Source organism: Neltuma alba, unplaced genomic scaffold (assembly GCF_004799145.2).
Source record: "Neltuma alba isolate B1F8T4 unplaced genomic scaffold, ASM479914v2 tig00013437_pilon, whole genome shotgun sequence".
Taxonomy (NCBI): domain Eukaryota; kingdom Viridiplantae; phylum Streptophyta; class Magnoliopsida; order Fabales; family Fabaceae; genus Neltuma; species Neltuma alba.
Genome location: NW_021637684.1, coordinates 63956 through 84866, shown reverse-complemented (window position 1 = coordinate 84866; position 20911 = coordinate 63956). Strand labels below are relative to the sequence as shown.

At 34.9% G+C, this 20911-nt stretch overlaps 3 protein-coding genes across 5 annotated transcripts; 2 read left to right on the top strand and 1 right to left on the bottom strand.

Annotated features, from left to right (window-relative positions):
* Nucleotides 1-1866: 1866 nt before the first annotated feature.
* LOC114737384 (filament-like plant protein 7) lies at nucleotides 1867-7017 on the top strand. Of its 2 annotated transcripts, none has more exons than XM_028925306.1 (6): nucleotides 1867-2043; nucleotides 2473-2582; nucleotides 2776-2923; nucleotides 3431-5663; nucleotides 5752-5812; nucleotides 6091-7017. In XM_028925306.1, the coding sequence occupies exons 2-6, from the start codon at nucleotides 2484-2486 to the stop codon at nucleotides 6586-6588; spliced, it is 3039 nt and encodes a 1012-aa protein (XP_028781139.1). In that variant the 5' UTR covers nucleotides 1867-2043; nucleotides 2473-2483; the 3' UTR covers nucleotides 6589-7017. The 2 variants fall into 2 exon arrangements, with proteins under 2 accessions (XP_028781139.1, XP_028781138.1); XM_028925305.1 differs by having other exon boundaries at nucleotides 2456-2582.
* A 573-nt stretch (nucleotides 7018-7590) lies between these two features.
* Nucleotides 7591-11213, bottom strand: LOC114737385 (O-acyltransferase WSD1). 2 transcript variants are annotated; one of them, XM_028925308.1, is made up of 7 exons: nucleotides 10261-11213; nucleotides 8857-8929; nucleotides 8689-8756; nucleotides 8539-8545; nucleotides 8361-8467; nucleotides 7987-8124; nucleotides 7591-7875 (listed from the first exon to the last, which is right to left on the bottom strand). In XM_028925308.1, the coding sequence occupies exons 1-7, from the start codon at nucleotides 11008-11010 to the stop codon at nucleotides 7726-7728; spliced, it is 1293 nt and encodes a 430-aa protein (XP_028781141.1). In that variant the 5' UTR covers nucleotides 11011-11213; the 3' UTR covers nucleotides 7591-7725. The 2 variants fall into 2 exon arrangements, with proteins under 2 accessions (XP_028781141.1, XP_028781140.1); XM_028925307.1 differs by having other exon boundaries at nucleotides 8361-8576; nucleotides 10261-11212.
* A 1758-nt stretch (nucleotides 11214-12971) lies between these two features.
* LOC114737387 (40S ribosomal protein S16-like) lies at nucleotides 12972-13785 on the top strand. The gene has a single exon (XM_028925309.1). It carries the CDS (start codon nucleotides 13029-13031, stop codon nucleotides 13473-13475), a length of 447 nt encoding a protein of 148 aa, XP_028781142.1. The 5' UTR covers nucleotides 12972-13028; the 3' UTR covers nucleotides 13476-13785.
* The last annotated feature ends 7126 nt before the right edge of the window (nucleotides 13786-20911 follow it).

Below are 20911 nucleotides of genomic sequence, written 5' to 3'. Positions count from 1 at the left end.
AACTCATAACCTCAATATCATATGGGAGCAAGCTTACCATTGCTCCAAGACTCATTAGTCACCCTCTATAATGCATAATCATTATCCCTCTAAAATTTGTAATATGTCTTATTTTAGGTTTTTGAAGTCCCCAAAACATACTCTTATCTAGGATCATCATTTTGATTATTGTTTATTCTATAATAAGACTTATGTATGAAGTGATTTATTGATGAAGGCCTTTTCAATTACAGAATTAGTCATTAACGATGAAGCTAATCATAGGTTTTTTAAAGTCAAAAGTATCATTTCATTATGTTCTCTCACTTTAATAAAGCTGATTTCTAGCACGGTGAAATTGTGGGGTCACATTTCCGGAATAAACGTTAGAAAGAAAGATCTGAATTGGAAGTCATGATATGCGTTTCCCTTGAAACTTAGCGTTGCCTAAAATCGGGTTTCTAAATTTAGTCCTTTTTTTAAACCAAATAAATTTAGTCTTATGATCAGTGTTTTTTTTAATTAAAAAAAATTGGTCTCCTTGATCAGTGGTTTAAGTGCTTTAAAATGTATGAGTTTACTTTAATTTTGTTCTTCTATATAGTAGGTCCTATATAAATATATTATATTTTCCTCTCTTTCCTTGCCTCTTTTTTATTTTTAATCTCTTGAGTGTGCCAGCTTTCGGTCACATTCACCAAGAGAAAAGGAAAGCAAGAGCATTTGTGATAATCATTCGTGTTCTGTAAGACCTGTAGCGATTAAAGGTGAGATGCCGATTAAAAGCTACAAAGAAACGTTGCAAAGTGTAGCTATCAGCTCTGTGTAATTCTAATTCTTTTCTTTTCTTTTTTAGCCAAAAAATGATAGTAATTCTTGTAAGTAGGATGAAGATATACCCAGCATCCCGAAATATTTTCTCAAGCGTATCCAATACATTAAAATATTTTTTAGGTGTATCCAATACCGTGAAATATTTTTTTATGCATCTAACACCCTAAAATATCTTTTAGTGCGTCCAATATCCTAATGCACCTAAAAAATATTTTGAAGTGTTAGATGTACTACAAAATATTTTAGAGTGCTGCTGGATATAACTGAGAAAATATTTTGGAATACTGATACACCTTAACCCCTTGTAAGTATTATGATTCGATGGATCTTTAGGAACATCCATCCAGATCAAAGCTAATAGATAACAATAACATTCCATGCTAGGGAGAATTACGTCAAAGCCCATCAACATGTGATTTAGACCAAGCAAAAAGGAATATTTTGTCCAATTGGCAAAGAAACTCCTCTATCCAGCGGCAGGACAAAATATTGGGCTCACGTTGGACCAGAAAGTACAGTAATACAAACCATAATTATTTCTCAGCTGATAACGCCGTGCATGCTTCATCCTTTTGTTCCCCCAGAAAGAGCATTACAGTAGCTTTTCTTAAACCATGCTTTTTTTTTTTGGCTTCATTTTCTCAAGTATCGTGTCGGATTCATGAGAAATCTTGCATTATACAGAGTGTACAAGTCAATTTTTGTGATTTTGGATTAGTCACAAATACTTGGTGTGCATGATTGCTAGGCTCTGCTTAGCCCCCACGTCATCAGGAGGGCGCCTACACTATATTGTGCGTCTCTTCTTCACTTTTGCAGCGTCCTTTATGACCTTCTCTACCATATCTGGTGACTTTGCTCGTTTCTCTCTTTTTTTTTTTTTTTGGTCGTTACTGACTTACTGTTGCTTCTCTTTCCTTCTACCAACCATGCCCGACTTTCTTTTTCTTTTTCTTTTTAATGGGACAATTCCTAATATCTATGCGTATCCACAACAGGATTTTGGACTGTCGGTGGAGGGTAAGCATAAACAAGCATCCTATGACGTTTTTGGTTGGGTCTTCCTAATTTCTTCTTATCTGATTCCCTGTCTGCCTTTTCCTCAACTTTCAGCTCCAACGTTACTTTCTCTACTCATTCCAACTCTTCCTTCTTCAGACCAGAAATAATGACAGGTAGATGAACCTTGAAACTGCCTCTTTGATTCACTTGGAAGCTAACGTTGTTCAGGTACGAGCTTTGGCAATCTGAGCCTCCTACTTATTTCCTCTTAACTGTGATGGTTTCTCCTAAATCCTCGTGGCTGCTCAGTCAGTTGCTTGAGTGTAGCATTTGAATTCTCAAATACTGATAATGCTGGTGCTTTGGAATGTAAAATCCATATCTGTACTCTGAATCTGAAAATACCTCGAAACCTTCTCTTTAAGAATCATAACTTTTGTATCCAAAGGTTATGATGGTTTTAATAGTCTCATGCGTTAGAGTATGAAGTTCATGTTACTTCTAGCGTAATATAGTCTTGTTCCAACCACTATATCTGATATGTGTTTCCAGCTCACTTTATACTGTTAGAAGTTTAAGTTATGAAGGCTGAGCTTGCAAGACCTTTCCAATGATTGATATGAAATGAAGCATTTTTCAGTTTTTGTTCTTGCATAGTACTGAAAAATATGAACCAAAAATCATGGCTTTGGAAGAAAAGATCAATGGAGAAGACAATCTTTGCAGTGGACAAAGTTGCCAATTCTTCAAGGACCACAGAAGCAGAGGTACGGAAAATCATTCACTACCCTTATTCTTGACTCTTAAAAGGTTGTCTGATAAAAATAAGCTATGCGGGCATTTCTTACGAACCAGAACCATAAAGTTTTTCCATATGTTTGATCCATCATTTAAGAACAGTGAAACTTCACTTCAATATAGAGATCTTAGATCTGATTTATTATAATTATAAATTACTAGGTACATAATTTTGCAACTGTTAAGAATGCTGGAGCCGAGAGATCGTCAAAAAGTCTGAATGAGAAGTTGGCTTCAGTCCTCCTTGATTCTCATGAAGCAGAGGGCTTTCCTCCAAAACTTGAACAGGTGTCCCAAGAGAAAATTAGAGGTAGCTCACTGTTATATGTTCATCTTTTCTCACTCTTTTATTATTCTGCTGGAGGCCATGAAGCATGGACACATAACACGAAACAAAAAAGAACATGTTAGATTTCAAAAAAGTATAAAACATAACTCACAATCACACGCACATGTTTATATATCTTGCCAGTATTATCCCATATTTTAAGTACCTTGCACAGTCAGTTTCCAAAAGAAAATGTACTAAATAAAAATATATTAAATCGTACCATTCAAATTATTTATGTACTTCAAAAGATCTTAGAATATATTTAGTGACATCATCATCAAGATGGGACTTCTAGTTTCAGTCTACTCGTATGGGGATTTTCTCTTGTTTTAGGGACACCAATATTTCAATGTCCATTTCTCATTGTTTGGAGATTATTTCCTTCAGATATGCTTTTTGCACATGCTATTGTTTCTGCATTCTGGACATCCAGTCTGGTTTGTGATTTTGGCTGATCAAACCAACCAATTTCTAATCAAGTTCTAGGTGAAGATAAAGCAACAGAAGAAGTGGAGTCCTGTGAAAAGGAAGAAGATGTAGATTTGATTAAAGAAACATCAGCTGAAAGTATGTCTGGTGCTGTACCAAATTTATTGAAAGAACATGAGAAGATTCAGAAAGAGTTGGAAGAAAAGTTGCAGGAAAATTGTAAAAGGCTAGCTGACTTAGCCGTCGAGAATGCTAGTCTAACTAATGCTCTTCTAGCCAAAGAGAAATCCATTGCAGACCTGCTAAATCGTAAACGTCAGATTGATGAAGAATACAGTACCCTAGCTGATAGATTAGATTCCACAATGAAGGAAAATGCTTTCCTCAAATATGAATTTCACATGCTTGAGAAGGAACTTGAGATTCGAAAAGAAGAGATGGAATACAGTCGTCAGTATGCAGAAGCTTCTCATAAACAATATCAAGAAACCATTCAGAAAGTCTCCAAGTTAGAAGTTGAGTGTCAGAGGCTCCGTCTTCTGCTGCAGAAAAGGTCACCACAGCCTGCTATGGTGAATATGAAGAATGAAGTTGGAACTATGGGAGGAGATAAAGATATGAGAAGAAGAATAAATCCTGCCAGAGATTTGATTTATAACAAAACTGCCAGAGGAAACTCTCCTGAAGTATCTAACAAGAGCAGCAGCTTGATGATCAAACGTTTGCAGGATCTGGATGAGGAAAACAAGGCTCTTAAAAGGATTCTGACCAAGAAGAATTCTGAACTGGAATGTTCAAGAAATATGTATTCTCAAACAGCTACCAAATTATCACAGGCTGAAATTCTACTCAGAAAGCTATCTCAAGATCACAAGTCCATGGAGCTAGCAAGGTGTTATCCTGTATCAAATGAGCTCTCTGTCATAACAAAGTTTGATATTGCTAGTGATGATGGGGTTAGGTCTTCAGGATCCTGGGCAAATGCACTTATTTCTGAACTGGAGCATTTGAGAACTGGAGAGACTAAAGATCGGAAGAACTGTAAAGCCATTGAAGTTTCAGAGATGAATTTGCTAGATGATCTCACTGAGATGGAGAAGCGGGCTATAGTTTCAGTTGATACACCTAAAAGGGAATATTGCTCTGATTTAACTGGTAGAGAACTAGTGCCGCTTGAACAAGAATTTGGCTTCAGTGAGGGGAAACAGGATAGGCAATTCGAATTTGCAACAAATGAGAATTCATTTGACTGGCTTCAGATTGTTTTGAAAGCCGTCTTGGAGCAGCAGCGCATATCAAAACGAAGTCTCCATGAACTCTTTGAGGACATAAAAATTGCTTTCGGTTGTATAACTCCCCCAGCTTCCCGTAAATCTAGTACTGCTCAAAAGTCCAGAGATTTTAATAGTTTCTACAGTGCTGCAGAGGAAAAAAGCAGCCAATACCTGAATTCTAATTTGACAAATTCAATCAGTAAAATTATCAAACTGATTGATGGCATTTCTCCTGTGTCATTAGTCAGCAACAATTGCCCAGATGATTGCTTGAAGAACCAGCATTCCAGAATACCTCAATCACCAACGTCCAAAGAATACTTTGTCCACGTTTTCCAGTGGAAGCTTGCTGACTTGAATCCACTTCTCCATCGACTTGTTCATACCTGTAAGGATTTGTTAACTGGAACAGCTGATCTTGAAGAATTTGCACAGGAGGTAGCATTTGCTTTGGATTGGAGCATAAATAATTGCGTCAGCCCTGCAAATTCTTCAGTTGCAAGGGATAAGATCAAGAAGCATTTGAGCTGTCATGAAGCACAAAATGGAAATGAAAACCAAATAGTTGAAGATAAGACGTCTTTCTCTTCCTCAGATGATCAATGTATGTTCTCTAACAAGAAGGATAATCTGAATGATCTCCTTGAAGAAAACAGAAAATTGAAAGATGAGCTGACGAGTAGAGAAACTGCGAAAAATAACTTGGAAGCAAAGCTTCAGTTAGTGACTGAGGAGAGGCAGGGTCTCGAGAAACAACTCCAGGAAGCACAAAATACCATTAAAGGACTGCAATCGGAATTGGAGACCCAGAAGGAATCCAATGAAATATTTGTAGATCAGATTGAAAAAGAGAAGCTTATCAATGAAGATCTTGATACTCAGTTAACAATATCACATGCCAAGTTAAATGACATCTTTCAGAAACTGTCATCTTTAGAAGTCGAATTGGAGGATAAGAAAAACTCTTGTGAAGAATTAGAAGCAACGTGTCTAGAGCTTCAACTCCAGCTAGAAAGGTAATGCCGTTTCTGTTCTTATCCCACTGTTTTGTAATTATCTTTTCTGGATAACAATTCTGATTTTGAGAATATGAAAATTGAACAGTATAGCAAAGAAAGAATCTCCCAAACATGACGGACATGAAGCCGAAAAGATACATCAAACGGTAAGTTCTATACGTCTTGGTGACCACATGATACAAAGTGGCACTGCCAATGCAATGCTTGATGTATTGTAATGGGGTCGTAGAATCTGGTCAGTGGTTATAGCAATTTCTTGTTTGGTATGTTCCAATGGCTTAACATTGGTTGACATTTTCAATTTTAATTCTCAGTTTACTTAAGACGTCAAAACATTTTTCTTTTTAACCAATGAAATAAAATCTTGTATTATTTAATAAAATCCCAAATCCTAGTGGAAATAACTAGGGAAAAAAAATTTCAGGGCCTGGAGATCACAACAGCTTCATCAAAGTTGGCAGAGTGCCAAGAAACCATATTAAACCTTGGAAAGCAACTGAAGGCGCTGGCTTCGTCAAGTGACAGCGCACTTATTGATAATGTTTTCTTGAAAACCAGTGCTATGGCCAACCCGACTAATGAGAAGAGCTTGTTCAAACGGTCCTCTTTGCGCAGTCAAATGCAAGCTGAGGATGATACTAAATCAGGGACCCTTCACTCCTCCCAAATTGAAGAAAATAAAACTACTAGCGGTGTCCAGAAGCCACTCCCTCTTCAGTCTGATAACAGCAATGTTCTACAAGTTCCCAATGCTCCGGAAACAAATCTAACTTCGGATCAAAATGATAGAAGCAATAATGCCACAGGTGCACTGGTTATGGTGCCAGCTAAAAAACAAGGAGGATTTGCTTTACTGAGAAGGCTGCTGCTAAGAAGGAAGAGAGGAAGGAGTAAAGGAACCCAGTCCTTAGCCAAAACATGACTCTCTGAAAAGGCAAGAGAATTCTTAGGTGTGCTCCTTGCACTTGAGTTATATACAAAGAGGAAATAAGAACTTGCCAAAATGAGTTAGTGGATTTCACCATACAAATGGTCACTTTGACGAGTTTTTATTACTTCTTGTGCCAATCTTTAACCAAGGAGTGTTTCAAGTATCCCTTCACTGGGACCAGGCCCATGATTTGTGTTTAAAATAATACTTGCCTCCCATGACAATCAATTATTCTGTTTGAATGTGATGATTGATTGATTTTTAGTATGACGTGCTTTTCACTTTATAGACTAGCATCTTTGACGATTGGGTTTGGAGATTATTATTCTCCCGAGTGAGAGTCATTTAACTTTGTAAATATCGCTGGTGTACATACAAGTTGGATTAAAGATAATTGAGACTGAACTTTGGAAGAGGTTACGCATTTCTCCATAGCATTTTCAGGACTGATGAGTTGCACACATAATTTGCTGTAAATATGCTCGGAAGGTCCTTCTGCAGAAAGCACACAAGTAGTTAATGAATTGCTTTACTTGGTAGCGCACACCTATTGCTTCATCATCTTACCTTTTCCACAAGTCTCTGGTCTACGGAAACAATTAACATGAACTTGAGAGAACTCTCAACAAAGAAACGCAGCCCTTGAACATTAATTGCTTTAGACTGGAGCTAGACGATTGAAGCAATTATTGGACAATTTGTCATCACATTTTTTCTGCTAACAGGATAAACGGTGGATTTTTTCTTAATAAGGCAAACAGTTGAATTTTTTGTTAGTCACATTACTACAGTGATCTTAATTAGATGCTCTATAACTATCCCCCCACTCTTGAAGTTCTTGCCTAAATTACTACGTGTATAATTTTCTTTGAATGAGAATATCATTCTATAGCTTCCATGAAGACATCAATAACAATAATCACACATGCAAAAGGTCTAAACTAAAATGTTATTCATAAAAGTTCAAATCACCTAAATAAAAAGATCAGAGCAAAAAAAATACTGAAATTATGGTTAAAAATATTTCATTAAAATAAATCTTGTATATATGATCAAATGCATTGGAATGACTGGTAGCAATTCAATTTTTTAATGTTGTACATCCAACAAAAACGAATCATACAGAAGTCAGCTCTTTGCTATGGCATGATCCTTCATTTCTAGCAATGCATCCTCAAAGCACTTAGCAAGGAACTTGGGGTCAGGAATGACGTCTTTAGCCACCTGGATTTGCATGTCAGCCCTTCCGGCATAGCTCACCATGTTCAAAGTGAGTGCCTGAATTACAAATCATCAGTAGTCAATTTGAAGAGCATAAAGCCATAAACCTAATATTTTATCTGGAAAGGTATAAATGCAAAGAAGATTAATTGGGTTTAGGGGCTGTACATGAGGCAAGGCAGAATTCATTGCCCTCAAGAAAGTTATAGGGTTGCCGCCAAGCATAATCTCCTCTTGTGGACCAACCACATTTGAGATTGTAAATGTAGTGTTGCAAACAATCCTGTAATTTAGCAAGCAAGCAAACTGCAATATATAAACAGCATTACTTGAGCAGGATTCAGATGGTAGTTGGAAGTTTAATGTACTAAAAGATACTGGCATTTACGGGGATGGGGGAGAATTAATATGCAGACCCAGATAGATCCAAAGAATCATATATACATGTGTAAGCATGTTAGCACATTTAAGTGGGAACCACTCTTAACGTGTTCATATCTCTAGTTACTGTAATAAACCCACTTGGTGGGGACAAGATGTACCTTTGCTCCAAGATTTGACATTACAAAATCTCCAACTGTGTAAGAGAAGTAAGCCTCCAAAGATCGTTTTTTTCTGTCAATCATTGCCTTAGCTCTTCTCACATATTCTAAAGGATCAGAACAGTTACTTCCATGATATGATATTGGAAGCAAAATCATTCCAAATTTATTACCCCACCTTGCTCCTGAATTGCTTCTCATCAAATTCGTTAGATCCTGATCAGCATTAGTCATGTTTATCCAAGCTCAACATTATATTCTCAGTGAAACCTGAACAATAAATATAGAAAGCATGCACACAAGGAAATTATATTTGGGAAGAGTATACCTGCAAGCCTTGCTGTGGCCTCAAATTAACCATAGCTAACCCTGTTATCCGAATCCCATTTTTCAACCCTGAAGACAGGAAAAAATATATTGTGAATTTGACTCTGTAAACGCACACACCTCTGGCTGCACAAATAGAGAGTAGAGAGGCCGGGTACAAATGACTCACCATTTGATCCTCGAAAATCCAGGTATCTTGAGAGTCCCGACGATATGATTGCGAATAGAACATCATTTATGGTCTGTAGTATAGTGTAGATCAACGAAACACAAGTATGGAAAAATGTATTCAGAGTTATGCTTACTTACATGTCTAACTTCTACTATATAACGGTGGAAGGCGAAATCTCCACATTATCACATATTAGTAGCACTCTTATATCAAACAAGAAGAAAGGGTTGCCTTCCCCTTATTATTAGAAAATTTAATCGGCGATCGTCCTTTGAAGGAGAGTCTTAGGCCATGGTACATTGCAAATCTTCGGAATATGTGGTGAATATCAGGTCATAACATGCTTTAAAAATATTTAAGATAAGGAGTTAAGCCCATTAAGACCTAAATACGAAGTCATGCTACATGTGACACTATATATTATATAATATAGTTTAAGCAAATGAAATTCTATAGGGAAGAAGCGCAATCGACCTTTCCCCACCCTTTCTCTAGGGAAAATCAATCCACTCTAGGGCAATAGTAAATTGCATTTTGTATTCAATAGTCTACATATAATATCTATATACAATATAAAGTTTATAGTTGGCAAAAAAAAAGTTTATAAATCAAATAATGTGAGTTTATAGCAAAAAAAAAAAACTGTATTTTTATGAGGGAAGTATAAACGAAAAATAAATAGAGCTTTTTTTAAAAGAAAATTTGGGTTGAAAATCGCCATATTTCTATCTTCTCACCGCCCTTTGGGCAATCACGGCTCCAGCGTCTTTTTTTCAGGCCAAAGCGTCCACGGCTGTTGAGTCCGGACAAAGAAAAATTGTCCAATTGTGGTGCATCAGAATGACATGGGACAATTGGATGATCCAACACGGCAGCTTTAATTTATTAACTTTCCTTTCATGCCATAACACGCCCACGTATTTCAAAGAAAGAGTCGGGTCAAACTCTCTCAATCTCTCACCACAATTGAGACTTGAGATTCATTAATCATTATCATGAAGTCATACTCGAGTATGGTCGAACCTAGAATTAGTTATTTCAAAATTGAAGTGATTTTGTTTTTTCATTTACAAACTACAATCCTGAATTTTGCCTAATAAAAATTAAATCCCACCAAACTGCTATTTGTGGGTCAAAATCTTTTTAATGCAGGGAAAATGACGGAGATAATTCAACATGCGCCTTAAGTCTATTTCTATTTCCGTTTTATCTCAAAAAAGTCTACTTCTATTTCCGATATTTTTTCCTATTAAAAAAACTGCCTTTAATTTTTTATTTAAAGAATTGATAATGACACAATTATAGCTGTTTTATCCAAAAAATCGCTTTATTTTCTACTTCTTTATAATTTTTCAATTTTACTAGTGGAGAAAAACAAAAGTTGCGGGATCAGCGACTTACAGCGTTGGTCACGGCTTTCTTCACCACCTTCATATCATCCAAGCGGAACTTGGCCGTCGCCATCTTCCTCGGCCAGTCCTCCACCCCTGCGCCGCCGCTTATCACCGTTCTCCGGTCACGAACCCACAAGCACCTCAATACAAAATCAATGGAAAAAATTACACAAAACCACAGCGTAACCACAAAACCCCACACGTTCCTCCAATCCCTCCAATTCCTTCCACTGCTCTTCTTCCGATCGAAAGAAACTATCGTCGGCGGCGCCTCTGGATCTTCCACCTTACGGCAGCTCGCAAGAAACATGGACATCAACGAAATTCCATCGCCTAAAGCGTGATGGATTCGGAAAATCAAGCACTTATGGGCAATTAAGAAGTGTACTTCCCACAAGGGTTTGTCTGTGCTGAGTCCGGAAGTGTCCATGCACAACTCCGCCAAGTAATCGTTGATTGCCGATTCATCGTCGCCGGCAGTGGCGGAGATGGGGTTGGCGATGACCTTGATGTGGCGGTCGATGTCCACCTCGGTTCGCCGCCAGTGCTCGAATCCGCGATGGTTGCGGACCATGAGGCTGGTGAAGCGTGGGTGTTGGAGCATGAGAGAGTCGCGGATTAGGGGTTTGATGGAGTCGACATCAATGGGGTTCTTGACTCCGATGACGCAGTGGATTACCTGATTCGTGCTTGGCTGGAGGAACAGCCGACCGGCGGGAGTGAGAGGTTCATCGGAGTCGTTCGCCGTGGACCGCATGAGAGAATCAGTGATGCTGGGGGAGAGAAGAACAAGTTCTAACCTGCAGCCAATTTTAGTCCCGCTGTGTGTGAATTCTGACCCCAACTCTTTGCAGCTTATTTATTGTTATTATGAGCTGAGGCTTAAACTATATGAAAGCGATGATTAATTTAAATTAAAGTATGTAGCATTGCTGATAAATATTGGAAGATTGGTTGTTTTCCATTTCTGGCATGTGAGGCAGGCAGAGCCAGGCAAAGGACAACTGTGTTGGAAGATAATTGAAGTGTTTAGATAAAAAACAAAATTATAATTTTAAAAGTATTTTTAAAATTTGATTTAATTTAAAAAAAATACTTCTAGAAATTGTTTTGGGTTATTCAAACACCCTAATGTCATAGGTTATAAGATTGGCAGGAGGGTGTTTGAAATTGAGGATAGGCTAAAAATTGAGGCTCTCCGCTCTTTTTTCACCAAAAAAATAATAATAAATAGAAACTGCATTGCAAAGAAAATTCAAAGAGGCAATAAAGACAATAAAAAAGTTACGTTCCCTCGTCAACCACCAACTCTCCTAAAACTTGAAGGTTGATCAGATATAAAACTTAGTCTTCATATCATGGCCGACTTAGAGCTTGTTTGAAAATTAAAATGATTTATAAATAGCCTGTTAATTTATGAAATATAAAATAAATATGAAAAATGGATTTTATCTTGACTTATATAAACGTGTTTATTGATCATGAATCTAAACAAATATTAGTTGAGTGATGATCAAAAGAAACAAACACTCCTGAAGCTTTAAAATAATATTTAGAGGGAATGTTTGTGCTACTATTATTTTTTTCAATAATTAGTCACAATTAATAGAAAACTACAATACTCCTTGATCGAGAATTTTCAAAGAAGGAAGAGGTTAAATCTTCATCGTGGAAGGATGGAGATCGTGGTTGTGAAAGGGGAAAGAGAGTTTTACTCACGGGCAAAATAAGAATTTGTAAAATATTACCAACACAAAGTGGATAGAAAATATTCAATCACAGTGTAGATTTTTCAATAGCAAAGAATGGTGGTATTGTGTAATTTCATGTAAGATGAGATTGGGATTGGACTTCCCATTAACCATGCCAAACATGAACATTTTGTGTTGTGTTATCCCAATCTCAAGCTCTTAATCATACATACTACCTCCAGTTTTAATATAAAAGCTAATTGACTAATTTAACTAATATATTATAAAAATTTGTTAAATTAATTATTTATAATAAATAAGTGTTATCTTTTCTTAAATACCTTTGTTAATTATGTGTATTAGTTAAAACTACCATTTAATGGAATTATTCACATATGTAACTACTACAAGGACTGTATTTAAAAAAAATTAAGTATGGAAAACAAAGAAGTCAAACTAACTCTTATATTAAGAAGTGAAAGTAGTACGAAATAAGGTCTCGTATTTAACGCATAGAAGATGAGGCAAGTTAACTCTTTATTTAATCTGCTTAATTATTATTTATCTTGGAATATATATTTTTTTCAAAAATTAGTCGTTTAAAATAAATTTTAAAAAAATTCTTTATTCTTGCACCAGCATAAAAGAAACATAAATGAAAAAAAATGAAATATTTTTATTTGCAAATTCTGCCAAATATTTTTTCTGATTAATATCTAGGTATCTTTTTTTTTTTGCAAGCATAGATATCCTCCTATTGAAGGTAGTTCTGTTTAAGGCACTATCGGGTCAATGTGGACACCTCTTCAAATGAAATTTTGGTTTATTATGTTATAAGAGACTAGTTTCTTCTGTTAGACCCAACTATTGTTGGTATCCAGACATCTTATTTCGTACAGTAATAAATCTCTTTTTGGGTTGGGCTTGAATTGGGCCAGTGTTTATCACAACAAACCCAGAGTTGTTGTTATGGATCGGGTATCTCAGATTTTGGAAGCCCTAATCCAAGACTATATAATTCTTTATCTTACCACCTCGCCCTTTTAAAGCGGCGAAGGGACTTAGGGTTTTCGGAGACATAACAATGGAGCAATCACAAAATCAAGCGCTCGAACAAGTTCAGTGCTTCGGCCGCAAGAAGACTGCCGTGGCCGTCACCTACTGCAAGCGCGGCCGTGGGCTCATCAAGATCAATGGCTGCCCAATTGAGTTGGTCCAGCCGGAGATCCTCCGATTCAAGGCATTCGAGCCGATCCTTCTCCTGGGAAAGCACCGATTTGCTGGGGTCGACATGAGGATCCGTGTGAAAGGAGGTGGTCACACGTCGCAGATATACGCTATCAGACAGAGTATTGCGAAAGCCCTTGTTGCGTTTTACCAGAAGTATGTTGACGAGCAGAGCAAGAAGGAGATCAAAGACATCCTTGTTAGGTACGACAGAACCTTGCTGGTTGCTGATCCCAGGCGCTGTGAGCCTAAGAAGTTCGGTGGTCGTGGTGCTCGTGCAAGATTCCAGAAGTCCTATCGTTAAATGCTTCGCTTCAAGGGAAAAGGTCTCTGTGTCGATTTATATTTCAATTTCCGGTTCATGTTTCCTGCTGTGGAAGACTTTTGATATCGACTATTAGTTCTATAATTTTGGGCGTTTTTATTTTATGGATTGTTGAGATGCTATTATTTATATCGAGCTTTTTATTTAGGTTTCAACATGAGTATCAACGGCTCTAGTTAATTTTGCTTTGTGAGATAGCAGTGTTTGTGAATTCAAGGATGCTTAGATGCTTAAAATTTACTATGAGTTTCGTTTTTTCGTTGGGTAAGAATCGACAATTTGATTTGTTTAGCATCGGCGTAACGTAATATGAAGTATAATCTAATTCTTAGTGGAATGTAGCAACTTTGCTCAGTACACTCTTTTCAATGTACATTTAGCATGCTTTCAGGTCTAGTGTTTCATCCCTTTTGATTTGCTTGGTCTGGTTTCTTCGTGGTGGGTCCTGATTATGTTCATCGGCGGCTGATGATCCTTGTTCGATATATCTATAGACTGTGAATAATTATGGTCTCTATGCTTAGATTTATTATCTCTAACAGAAGAGATTGTGGTTATTGGTACCTGTTTCTGGAACCCATGTGCTGTGGTGCCGGGGTGGATGTGGTGCCGCTATTGTGTGAAGTCGAATCTTTATGCCGTGTAGTATGTTGCCATCCTTTCTTCATTAATGATTCAGTTTGTTTAGCCTAAATTTGCTAAATAGTGATATTGTTATGAATTTGGGGGGCAATATGAACCCATGGTTCTGGCGGACTATAGGGTCATCCTATTCTGAGGTTAAAAACATAACTTTCTCTTGCATCAGGATATTTTTAAGGTTTATCTGGATCTGGCGCATTCTTTCCACATATCATTTGGTACTTAATCTGGATGAGTTGTTTTTTTTCTAGTGTGTTAAGATTGATTTATGCGTTAGCATTGAATTTAATTTTCCGTGGAAGTTTTGAAGGGATTGATTATGCTTTTACTGCCACTGCCCAATCGGTTTATGGTGCCAATATCCCGAATGAATGGGTGCCTTCTATCCTTGCGGTGCCAATCAGTGATTTTTCTGGGCGGCTATATAGTTGACCCGTTTTTCTAAGCATGACTATGATGCCAAGTTTGACTTAATTGGGCCGCTTAGTATGGATTTTAAATGTATAGAATTGTGGGCGGGATGAGTGTTTTCTCTTTTAATCTGGATCTTTTAATGATTTGATTAGCTTAGATGTAATTGGCACTACTTTTGATCCTTAACATTCAGTGCCTGTTTGGCATCACTTATTTTGAGCTTATAAGTAGCTTATAAGCTCCATAAGCTCTATAAGCTCGATTGACACAATTGGGTCTGTTTGGATGAACTTTTTTGCAATCGGGCTTTTGTCTGAAAAGCTATAATAAGCTATAAGCTAAAATTAACAGCTTATGGGTCCGTTTGGATCAGCGATTGAAAAAGTAGCTTATTAAAAAAGTAGCTTATGAAAAAGTGAGATTGGTAAAAGTTAAATTGGATAAGCTGAATTGTGTTTGGATTAGAGTTTAGAAAAGCTAGTTTGTAAAAGTGAGATTGGTAAAAGCTTGTTTGGATTATAGTTAAGTAAAAGTAAATTTGGTTATAAAATGACCAAAATGAGTATGAGTTCTAATACGTAATGGAACATGATAAAAAAATAATTTCATATAATATAATAAAATTAAAATAATTTATTATGAAGAAGTCAATTTTAATGAGTGAATTAAATTTTAAAATTTTAAAGAAATCATAAAAAATATTTTAAATATAAAGTGAAACATGATAAAAAAAAAGTTTCGGAACTTGAATATTTCCTTATAAGGTTATGAATGACTATTATTGCACAAACCATGTATACTATATACACTTGTATTTGGAAGTCGTAACTAAGCCTATTTCGTAAGATTTAAAATGAACAATAATGAAGTGATAATTAATTTAATTAATTTTTTTAAATATTCACATATTAATTATTTAGTTCTTATATTAATAATTAGTGTATATATATATTAATATGAAAATTTTGATGTTTATATTTTGTACTAGAAAGAATATAAGTCTAAGTTTGAATATGATATAGTGTAATATGATTTAAGATAAATTCTTTTAAAGGCATGGGCTCCGACTTTTTTTTTTATAAATCTTCTCTCTCTACTTTTCCAAAAGTCATAAGCTTCAAAAAGTAGCTTATGGCTTATGATGGCTTTTCATCCAAAAGCTCAATTGTTCCAACGCCATCACAAACACGCCAATTTTTATCCCACCTGCACAATCGTACGTTTTGGCTCAATAAGCTACTTTTCTCCCACTGAAACGCTGAACAAACAGACCCTATGACTTACAGCTTATGATTTATAGCTTTTGAAATATGGAGAGAGAAAAAGTTAAGAAATTTATTACCTCTTTTGGTTTATGTTATAAGCCTCAAATAACTAATTTGTAGATAATAAAAAATCAGTTAAAATTAGTTGAAAATAATGAATAAGTTAGAAGTATATTTTTATTTTTAAATATGCTCTTAAAAATATACTTTTATTTTTTCATGTTTCACTTTATATTTAAAATATTTTTTATGATTTATTCATATTAAATTATTTTAATTTCATTGTATTATGTAAAATTATTTTTTTAATCATGTTTTATTATTTATTAAAACTCATATCTATTTTGGTCATTTTATAACCAAATTTACTTTTACTCAATCATAATCCAAACAACCTTTTACCAATCTCACTTTTGCAATCTAGCTTTTCTAAACTCTAATCCAAACACAATTCAGCTTATTCAATTTAGCTTTTATCCAATTTCACTTCTCTATAAGCTACTTTTTTAATAAGCTACTTTTTCAATCGCTGATCCAAACGGACCCATAAGCTTCTCTTCCCAGCTTTTGCTTTTCACCGGCTTTTGACTTATAAGCTAAGTAGACTAAAAGCTTATCCAAACAGAGACAAATTACAAATTGAGCTTATGGCACCAATAAGCTCCTTTTAAGCTCCACCAACGCCCTGCCAAACAGATACTCAATTTTGTCGAAACTATAAATATAAGATTCTAGTTTATTTTGTTTATCATATTTATTTATTTCTAAGATAGATTTTGTAGTAATTATATGTATTAAAAGTCTTATCAAATAGTAATTCTAGTTAATATATATGATTAGTAAAGATAATTTGAGAAAGATAATATTTATTTATTGTAAATAATTAATTTAATTAATTTTGTTTAATCTATTTGAATTAGTTAGCTTATTGTTATATTAAGGATTTAAATAGTATTTAAAAAAAAGTATTATTGTGGTACTAACACTAACCGTTAAAATTTAAGTTGAACTGTTTGCTTGAATGGTCTCCAAAGTGAAAAAGAAATGAGGTGGCGGTGAAAAATGGTTTGAAAACAGCGCTTGAACCTCATCTTTATCCAGGGATAGGACTAGGTTTATGATTTTTTTACTAGGTTAAAGTGTATCTAACATCTCGAAATGTTTTGATGAGTGCATCCAGCACTTTAAAATATTTTGTGGTTTATCCAGCACTGTAAAATATTTGTTGATGCATCCAGCATCTTAAAATGTTTTTGTTAGGTGTGTCTAATAGTCAAATATTTTTTGGTGCATTCAGCATCAAGGTAAAAAAAAAAAACTAAAATATTTTCGGGGTTCTGGATGTAGCACAAAATGTTTTAAGGTGCTAGATGTATCTGAAAAAATAATTTGGGATGTTGGATGCATTTTAATTCTTTTTTTTTTGGTAAACATAATTTGGTTTAAAGTTCGATAGTTTTGCCAAGTGAGATTAGTGAGTGGGAATTAGATTTTTCAAACCATCAATTTGATGTGTGACCGTGATTTCCACCGATATTTAAAAGAGGAAGACGTATTCGCATTATCTGCACAATTCAATATGCATTCTTTTACTTCTCCGTTATATCCGGGCATGTCACTTTGCACTATGGGTTACAAAATGGGGCCTTTGGAGTGTAAGTTGAAGGAAGAGGAAAAAAATTAAAGGTGTTCAAAGTTGGTCCGCCTTGGAACCGAACCCAGTTATATTGGGACAGGATGGGTCTGTTTCAAAATTTGTCGGTACAGGTTTATTTCTCTTTTGTTTTTTTAGCTTTTCTTATTTATTTGATGTTTTTTCTTTAATCTTTTAGGTTTCAGTCTTAGGCTTTAGGAAAAATTTTGATTAAAGACCGTAGATGGGAATTAATTTTAAATAGTCCCAAAAAAATCTGAAATTTCAGTCAAAGATTTTGAAATTTTACTAAAGGACCCGGGGGAAAACTAAAATTAATTGCTGAAGCCATTTTACTGAAATGCCCTGCGAACTGTATCTGCTGAAAAGGAAGAAAAAAGAGGGAAAAACAAGCCTAGTGTGTGAGGTAAGCCGTTTTTCTCAAAATTTTCATTCTGTTGAGCATAGTTGGGTTGTAATAGTTGAATAATATAGAAATGAGTATTCAAATGCATGGACAAGTAGATAGTAAGGGAGAAAAGGATCTGATATAGCTTTAGATTGTTATCTTCTTCTTCTTTGAAGCTAATAAACATGAGGTGTTAGTAATTTTTAAAAAGTGGGTGAAAATGAGTGAACACTGATTCTAATACGTTGTTAAAGGAACTTAGGAAGGAAGAACTGGAAGGAAAATGTGTGAACGTGCTGAAATGGGTGACATGAAAATGAAATGTGCAGAAAAATGGTAACTTGCAATTGTGAAAATATGTATTCAGATTGTAAATTTGTAAATTGGAGTTGTCCATAAAAATGACAATTTAATGTTATGAAAACAGGTATTTCTGTTGCAAACCGGAAAATTCCTATTATTAATGCATACTGTTTGTTATTATTGAAAGTTGATTGAAATTTATAGTTGAATGATGTGTAGCAACAGATTATAAATGGCTACTAGTGGTGGGAACTAACTATTTTGCAGAAGTATGAGTTGATAAAGTGCTTATTTATGAATGCATTATTTTTAGATTTCAATCTTGTACTCCATTGTGTCCCTTGTTTGATGGTTCTTAATGTTGTTCAATAAGAAGAACTCAGTTCTCTGAGGTCAGACTTGTTGCAGCGGCTCATTACTCATGCAAGAAATACACGGTTAATAGCTGTTGTTCAACTACTTGCAAAAATATAGACTCAACCAAGAGAAAATTGAAGAGGGATTTGTTAGCTTAAGATGTCTTTTATATTATCAAAGGATGTGTCAATTTTTATGCATAAGGATTACCCACAATTTCATCTTCAGTGCAATGAACTATATATTATGTGTTGATTACATGTCTAGTAATGATAATATATATTTCTCCACAAATTTCATGTTTTGAGTGCAAATGTTGACTATTGAAATTAGGAAAGTTGCAACAATAATAGCTAAATTTACAATAGGGGTCCCTGTTTTTGCATGTGGTTTTTTTAAATACAATTGAAACATCACACTAGAGTTTGTCAAGTGTGTACACGATTGGATTTAAACAATTTACAAAAGACGTTGGGAAATTTAGAACAAGAACTCGTGTATTCATAAGTGGACTTACGTAATTGATAATAGGAGTTAGGGAATGTGCTAAAATAATACGTGCATTACGACAGGAATTAGAGAATTTGTAAAAACAATACATTAAGTAACAACAGAAATACATCCAATTACAAATGGACAAAATTTTTCATACATTTACAGTTTTACCAACCAATTTTAGCACGGAACTTGGGATAGCTTGTCAAGTCATGAAATATTTTAACTATCAATTCATTATACGAAAAAGATTATAACCCACCACTAAATATGCCCACTTACTCTCATGTACTGTCTAACTGTGATGTTTGTCCCAAGTCTTTCTCATTGTTGCAGACATAAACATGCCAACTATTATCGTTGAACTCAATTAATTGTCCTACTTCAATATCATCGATAAGGTCCAAAAATATTTTCCTGTTCAAACTAACTATATACTTCATTTTATATTGACCATTGCCTGGACAAACATCATTTGCTACCATGCTTTGTAGTGCTTCATATATCATTCCTTTTCTTATCAATCTTCTACTTATAATACTCTTTTAATATACCAATTTTCCTTTTAAGATCTTCACAAATTCCCCTCTTATATGGAAGATGTAAAATAGTTATTTTCTGCCATCACCAGCCATTTATAATCCGTTACTGCACATCCGTTACTGCACATCATTCAATTAATTTCAATCAATTTTCAATAATAATAGATAATAGGCATTAACAACAAGAATTTGCGGTTTTACAACAGAAATATCAGTTTTCATAACATTAAATTGTCATTTTTCAGTACAACTCCAATTTACAAATTTACAATCTGAATACATATTTTCACAATTGCAAGTTACCATTTTTCTGCACATTTCATTTTCATATCACCCATTTCAACACGTTCACATATTTTCCTTTCAGTTCTCCCTTCCTAAATTCCTTCAACAACGTATTACAGCCAGTGTTCACCAATTCTCACCCACTTTTCAAAAATCACTAACACATTATATTTATTAACTTCAAAGAAGAAGAAGATAACAATCTCTCTTTAAAGAAGAAGAAGATGATGATAATCTCTTTCTAAACATAAAAACTATATCAGATTTTTTTCTCTCTCACTACCTACTTACCCATATATTTAAATATTCATTTATATATTATTCAACTATCACAACCCAACTATACTCGATAGAAAAAAAAATTTGAAAAAAATAGTTTATCTCACACATCAGGCTCTTCTTTTTCCCTCTTTCTTCTTCCTTTTTAGCAAATACAGTTCACAGAGCATTTCAATAAAATAGCTTTAGTAATTAATTTCAATTTGTCCCTTGGACCTTTTAATGAAATTTCAGAATCTTTAACTAAAATTTTAAATTTTTTTTAAGAGTTGTTTGAAATTAACTCCCATTTGTTACCCTTAATCAAAATTTTTCCTAGGCCTTATCACTACTCATTGCTGGCTACTTCCCTTTGTCCTTTTTGTCAGCATTTAGGTTCTTACATTGCTTCCATATTTTTAGATTCCAGTATCTCTTCTTTTTTTTTTTTTCGGTTACAAGAGAGGGGATCGAACCCCTACCCACACACCCCACACACACCCACCCATACCACTAAACCAAACGGTTTGGTGGTATTCCAGTATCTCTTCTTTAATTCACCCAATCACTACTAAAAGTCCAATTCTTTCATACCAAAATTCGAATATTGAAGCCGCAACAGTGATGGAGGTGAAGGCGGTTTGACTTTGTTCACTGTTCTTTTGGGTGAGCACAAAATCAGTACTTTCTAACGAGCAGCCACATCTTCATCTCTAGGGGTATTTAGATGGAATCAAAATCATAGTTTTAAAAATATTTTTACAGTATATAAAATAAATATATAAAAAAAAATTTATCTCGATATGTGAAAA